Source organism: Nuphar pumila, chromosome 1 (genome assembly GCF_984573655.1).
Source record: "Nuphar pumila chromosome 1, dmNupPumi1.hap1.1, whole genome shotgun sequence".
In the NCBI taxonomy this organism is placed as follows: Eukaryota; Viridiplantae; Streptophyta; class Magnoliopsida; order Nymphaeales; family Nymphaeaceae; genus Nuphar; species Nuphar pumila.
The window spans coordinates 2,654,249-2,661,391 of NC_143249.1; the positions used below are offsets into that span (position 1 = coordinate 2,654,249).

At 48.0% G+C, this 7,143-nt stretch overlaps 1 protein-coding gene across 1 annotated transcript; it reads right to left on the reverse strand.

Moving 5' to 3' along the window:
- Window positions 1–3,111: 3,111 nt before the first annotated feature.
- LOC149847673 (subtilisin-like protease SBT1.7) lies at window positions 3,112–6,542 on the reverse strand. The gene has a single exon (XM_089987646.1). The coding sequence runs from the start codon at window positions 5,733–5,735 to the stop codon at window positions 3,405–3,407; it is 2,331 nt and encodes a 776-aa protein (XP_089843772.1). The 5' UTR covers window positions 5,736–6,542; the 3' UTR covers window positions 3,112–3,404.
- Window positions 6,543–7,143: the final 601 nt, after the last annotated feature.

Genomic DNA, 7,143 nt, shown 5'->3' on the forward strand with positions numbered 1-7,143 from the left:
GCCTTACTCAGTGCATCGTAACAATCGCCAACAACAGTTCATGAACTTGTGAAAATCTATTAACAGTTTGAAAATCTTTCAAGAACAGTAGGGGAAAGTAATGCCCAACAGCTTCAAGGAAGAAGTACCAACAGTTTGAAAATCTTTCAAGAACTAATTTGCTAATTAAATTCTATTAACAAGTTTATCCTCTTGTAAGTACAAATGGTCTCCAACATTTTAAATCCTTTGTATGGATCCATTCACAGCTTAAGTTTTTTAACAAGGTTTGTGGGAAATCAAACTTCAATTGTGAAAGACCCATAATGATTTTCTTTGTTGGTTCATATCGCCGACCCCAATTGTTTTGAGACGAAGGCGTAGTTGTTGTTGTTTTGTGGGAAATCAAACTTCAATTGTTTGTATCCCCCACTCACTCAGCACACTAAGGTCCAAACCAAACATGGTCTCATCCCTACATATTGACCTAGGTGGTCCAAGCCAACACTGGTGCCCACTCACACTCAGTGCTTTGCCTTACCTCTCACCACACAATTTTCTAGTACACATCTTAAAATTGGCAGCCATGCTTTTGCATTTTTTGTGTGGCATCTGTATCCAGGAAGGAAAGGGTACTCTTGGCAGATACGCATTCACGCGAGCTGGTTGCAATTTCTTATTTATTTTTTGTTTTTTCTTTTAATTTTTCATATTTCTTCTATCACTGGGGTGTTCCCTTTTTTTGCTTTTCTTGTTCTTTTTGCTTTAGGGCTTTGAAGGACCCCTCCTCCCGCAGAGTTGAGCAAACTTGGTTATGCAATTCTGCCCAAACTAGCAAAATACAAAATTGTTGCATGTGGGAAGATTTCTTCCTTTTGAAATGGATTTTTTTTTTTAGAAAATTGTATTTTCCAAGCATGCCATTGCGGTTGAAGGGAAAGTTTTATAGGATGACAATTAGGTCCGCTTTATTATATGGTACGAAATGTTGAGTGGCCAAGAGGCATCATATTCGAAAAATGAGTGTAGCTGAGATGCGTATGCTTCAATGGATGTGTGAAAATACAATAAAAGATAAGATTCGAAATGAGAAGATACGTAAAAAAAGTAGGTGTTGCATCCATTGAAAATAAGATGAGAGAAAATTGTTTACGGTGGTTTGGACATATTCGGCGAAGGCCTAATGATGCTCCAGTTAGAAGGATGGACAAATGAAAAAATATATTAGTCAAAAGAGGTCGAGGTAGGCCTAAGAAGACTTGGATGAAGATGATAGGAAAGGATATGAATGCTTTGAACCTCACCGAGGACATGGCATTGGATAGAAATGATCGGAGGAGAAGGATTCATGTGGAGGAACCAGAATGATTTTCTTTTTTGGTTCATATCGTCGACCCCAATTGTTTTGGGATGAAGGCGTAGTTGTTGTTGTTGTAAGCACCTATAATATTAAATTATCATGAGCCGCATCTCATTTCTGATTAACATTTTGATGATATATGTTCTCATTGGTGTATCATTTAGGGTATGTTTGGTTCGATCACATAAGATTCAGATTCACTTCTTTGTATACTTTAGAAAGTGAATCTCATTTGCTTTTTCTTGTTTTGCAAAAGCAACTAAACGTAAAACGCACCCACATGAGAAAGTGAATATCATTTGTCATTGCAAATGAGAGTTGTTTTAGAAACTGAATCTTGAAAGAGCAACAAACATGATGATGAACTCTATTTTTTACTTTATTGTTCACCGAAAAGATTGAGTATTCTATTTATAATCATATCAGTTTACAATGTTTAGAATACACGGTTCTAGAAATAAAACAACTAACAAATGATAGTAGTTATCATTTTTTATAACTCTATCAAAAACAATAATATCGGATACACGGTGGGCTCACAATACTCTTGATTGAATCTGACTTTTGGTTACTTCATTTGATTTATCCAAAACTTGTTTGAAGCATTTGGTTTATGAGAAACCATTATCCTCAGGAGATATAACGGTTTTGGGCATTATCCCTATCAAATCTTATGAGACCTCGAGTTATCATGAGATTTAGAAAGTGAATCTCATTTACACAGCACCCCAAAGCAACCAAACTTACCCAACAAATTATAGGAGGTATAAATGGAAGAGCCAAAATCGCTTTTATGCCAAGGCCCAGATAGCAATCAATAAGCCATTTTTGCAAGTCTATACATCAGAAGCATAGTTACAAACATCGGCATATGTCGAGAAAAACATGATATTATTACTTAATTCAAAAATGTCATTTTTATCGTGATATTAGCACAAGAAAAATTGTTTTTTTGGTTTCTATATTATTTATATTTGTATTTTATATATGCCAACATTTTTCTCAGATTTTCCTAATTATAATGAGATTTTCTCCTCGCCAAAATTTCCTTGAGAAAGAGATTTGTGACTGAACAGAAGTAGGGAATTTGAGGTGGGAGAACAATTGGTTGTTGGAAAAACCTGTTTGTTGCAGTCGGATCTTGGGTGTTAAATTAGGCCCCTGCATGCGAAATATTCCAAATGTGGATTCTGCATAGGCTGGATCCAGATACTATTTGATGGATTTGAATCCTGCCTCGTTCAAATACCATCCAACCGAAGATTGCAAAATATGGATATCAAGTTTCCTCAAGGGACAAATACGACCTGAAATGCAGATCGGATCCTGTTAGGCGGGCAGGGGTATTCATGTTGCGAAAAGAGAAACAACCTCTGGAGTAAGAGACCTGGCCGCGCTGGACTATGCCTGCCATACTTATGGTTGTTCTCTGATGACGTAGAACCGTGGTGCATCCCTGACCCTAGGGAGCCACTGGTTTTGGCTTGTGAAAGAGATGATGCTCGTGGGATTTGAACCTGGACTGCCACGCCGGTCTAGTGGGCTAAACCCTTATTCCACTATACCAAACCCCTTTGGGTTTGGACATTAAGGCAAAAACAAACATTTCCAGGATTTTCAAAGTTCCCGTCTAAGAGCCGCAAAGATCCCATCAAGTTCCCTATTTTGTCAATACAAAGGTGTCGTAATCAATTAAAACCAAACGCATTTTTTCAACACAACCCAAACCAATGTCAAGAAAAGAGGGAAAACACAACAAAACGACAAACGGGTTTTCCTGCTTAATTTGTTATTTGCTATTCAACAATTCAAATGTACATCAATCATTTGCTGAACTTGTTAAGAAGCAAGGAAAGGGAAAGGGGAAATGAGGAAACAGAAAACACAGTACAGTTGGTGTCTTAGAAATCCTTTTGACCCAAACTGGACTCATAGACCCGTAAAATAGAAATAGATCAACATAATAGATAAAGAGCGGAGAGAAAGAAGAGAGAGAGAGAAACTTTTCTTTCTCTCTCTCTAGAGTCTGGGTCTAGCCCTAGGACTATACTAGGCTCGCACTCACTCACGTCCAAGTGAAGGCAATCGGGCTGCGGACCAGGTGCCGCCCATCGGACCACTCCAAGTACCCAAACTTGGACGTGCCGGACGGCAGTGAGACCGATGTGAAGCTCACTGTGTAGGTCTTCTTCTCGCCCTTCTCCGTGAAGCTCAGCACCTGCGGCTCGACCACAGCCTTGACAGGGTCCGGTGCCAACACCGTCACGGTGTAGCTCGAGCCCGCAGGCTGCACGTTCGTCACGGTCCTGGTGAGCTTGACTGTCTGGGTCTCGGCTGCCTGGCCAGTGCCGATTCGGCCGCCTCGACCCTCGATGGCCGTCTGAAAGTGCGCCATGAACGATGGGTAGTTGAGATTGGCGGCGCTGAGACCAGGACCAGAGCAGGTGTAGTTGTGCTTGGACACCAGCGCAATCTGATCCTGCGAGTAACCGAGCCCGCACAGGAAGGGGAGGTAGTCATCGGTCGAGATGTCATAGACCAGGCCGGGATCCAGCGCCTTCTGGGGGTCCACGTATCCTGCACCGTAGTCAAACGGCGATGCAGGCCTCTTGGTGGCAACGTCCAGAAGCGGCTTGCCGTCCTTGTAGGCGGCGTAGGCGGTAGTCATGAGCGCAGACTTGATCGCTGCCGGGCTCCAGTCGGGCCTAGCGCCTTTGAGCAGCGCGGCTAGCCCGCTCACGTGCGGGCAGGACATGGACGTGCCGGAAATGATGTTGAAGTCGACCCGGCGGTCGTCGACAGCAAGACCCGTGGGACCCAGGGACCGCGACCAGCCCGCCAGGATATTCACGCCGGGCGCGACCACGTCCGGCTTGAGGATCTCCGGCGTGATCGAGTTGGGCCCGCGGGAGGAGAACGCGGCGACGACCGGCGACGGTTCGATCCCGACCTTCGTGCCCGCGATGACGATCGTCGCCGTCGGGTTCGGGTCGGAGGAGAGGTATCTCCGGATCTCGTCGCCGTTCCCCTGGCCGACGGCCGTCGCCGGTAGGAGGTGCGCGTCGGCGACGAGCTCCTCGCCGTTGGCGGCCGTGTTGCCGAGGATCATCCCGGCTCCGCCGGCGGCCTTGACGACGGCGCCCTTCTGCACCCTGGCGTTGATCCCGCGGTCGCAGAAGACGATCTTCCCGGCGACCTTCTCCGGCACGAGCGTTCCCTGGAAGCAAAGGTTCCCGCTCGTCGTGTTGCTGGCGTTGCCGGCGTAGACGAGCGGCAGCGTCGCCGTCTCCGGCAGGTCCCTGCCGCTGTAGAGAGAGACGCCGGAGTAGTTCTTACCGTTGCCGAGGACGGCGTACGCCGGGAAGTCACGGTCGATCGTGCCGGCGCCGACGGTCATGATCCAAGGGGCGACGTTGGAGAGGCTGGAGGGGGAGGGACCGGCGTTTCCGGCGGAGCACGAGACGAAGACGCCGCGTTCCATGGCGGCGAAGGCGCCGATGGCGACGCTGTCGCGGTAGTAGTCGCTCACGCCTCCGCCGATGGAGAGGGAGAGCACGTTCACGCCGTCGTCGATGGCCTTCTCCATGGCTCGGAGGATGTCCGAGCTGAAGCAGCCGCCGAGCCAGCAGACCTTGTAGGTGGCGACCCGGGCGCGGGGGGCCATCCCGCGGGCGGTGCCGGGGGCGTAGCCGAAGAGGCTCGCGCCGGGCACGAACGAGCCGCCGGCGGTGCTCGACGTGTGGGTGCCGTGGCCGTCACCGTCCCGCGGCGACCGCGACTCCTTCCCGTCGTCAATCGGGCCGAGCGCCGCCTCGTACCCGGCGCAGAAGAACTGGGCGCCGATGAGCTTGCGGTTGCAGTTGCTCGCGTTGAAGTCCCTTCCGGCCGTGCACTCGCCCTTCCAGGAGGCCGGAGCCGGGCCGAAGCCGGCGTCGTCGTAGCACTTGCTCTCCGGCCAGACGCCGGTGTCCAGCACGCCGATCACCACGTCGCTCGAGTCTCCGGATTGCGGGAAAAGGCCGTTGGCGTTCTCGAGGCCGAGGAACTCCGGCGTCCGCGTCGTGTGGAGGTGGTAGACCTGCTCGGGGAGCACCGCGAGGACGCCGTGCCTCCCGCGGAGGGACTCCGCCTCCGACAGCGTCAGGCGGGCGGAGAAGCCGTGGAGGGCGGTGGAGTAGGTGTAGATGATGCCGCTACCGCTCTCGCTCTCCTCCGGCGCCGACTCCCGTACGGACTCCAACGTCGACTCGTACCACGCCTGATGGCTGGCAAAGCTCGCCGGAATATGGGATTTTTCGGTATGGACTATGTAGGTTTGCTTCCCGGCCGAAGTGGCGCCTCCCACAAGGAGGGAGAGAACGAAGGATAAGCAAATGGGTAAGAAAAGTTTCCTCATTCTTCTTCTTCTTCTTCTTCTCCTATCTTCTTTCTACAGCAGTGGTCTTAACAGATGGCGGCTACCTTTTATTTTTTTCTGAATCTTACTCACCTCCCTGTGTAAAGAATGGATGATAGTCTTAGCAGAAGACGACCACAATCTTTTTTTTTCTGGTTTTCTCTCCTCCCCAGATGAATAACGGGAAGAAGAATGTGGCTGCAGATGAGAAAATCGAGATACTATTATAATGTTTCCTTCTTCGTTTTTGCTCTTTTCTTTTTTCTTCTCACTTTTTATGGGTGAGGTTCGTGAGATCTAAGAACTGAGCTTAGATATAGAGAGAGTGAATTGAGAGGGTTTAACATGGAGGGAGGGATTGCGTTGCGTTTGCAAATTATTAGTGGCTAACCTCTTTGATTGAATAATGCATGGGGGAGGGGCTACTTAGCTAATTCAGAAAGGATGGAAATGGATTGATGGGTTGGATGATTGCTCTGCGACAAAAAGAAGGGATAAGACAGAGAATGGAATTGGGCCAGAGCAGAAGGAAAGCTAAAGTACGCACCACACCAGAGGAGCACAAAGAAGTAGAGCGCTAGAGCAGTAGTACTACTACTACTAGTACTCGCCTGCTTTTGAGTTTTGACTACCACCCACGCGCACGCCTAGTCTGTCCCTCGGACTCCCCCACTCGGATCTCCTTTTTGCTCTCAGAACGAGACGTGAAGGATACAGAAAGGCAATCTCTCTCTCTCTCTCTCTCTCTCTCTCTCTCTCTCTCTCTCTTTCTCTGTGGTGGTGTTGGTGCCTTTCATTTTTCCTTCTTTTCACGCCGCTGTGGCTTTCCTCTGTGGCTTTTGTAATGTGTGGTGAAAAAGAAAACAACCCGTAAGGAAGTAAGAAAATCAGGAAAGTGGGGCTCTCCTGCAAGAGGTGTTCACGAGATGGGCATAGGATTGGACAAGTGGGCGCCCCCAACCCTGTGCGTTTCACAAAGGAAAAGGTTAGCATGGTTTTGTCCGATTGCAAGGGCGGTAGGAAGGACGTCGCCCTCTTCCAACCCACGAATTCTTTGCATTAAAGTGAGGGGCAAGAGGTCGCCGTTGTCCCTCCAGTGGGCCTTGAAATTTTTTAGATGATGAGGGGGCGGTTGATCTTTTCTGCAATTAATGAAAAGGAAGAAAAAGAAGAGAATTAATCCGTTTCTTTCAATCAACTTAATGGGCCAGCTGCATTAATAAAGATTTAAGATTCCATTGCATCAAACAAATAACAAATAGCTTTCCCAATATGAATCTCCTTAACCTTTTTGTGGCATTTCCTAGTGGGTATGGAATTGACCACTTGCTGGCGATTAGTTATTATTAAAAGAAAATATGGGGAAAGGGTTAAAGTTAGATAGATGGAAATTGTATGCTCTAAATAA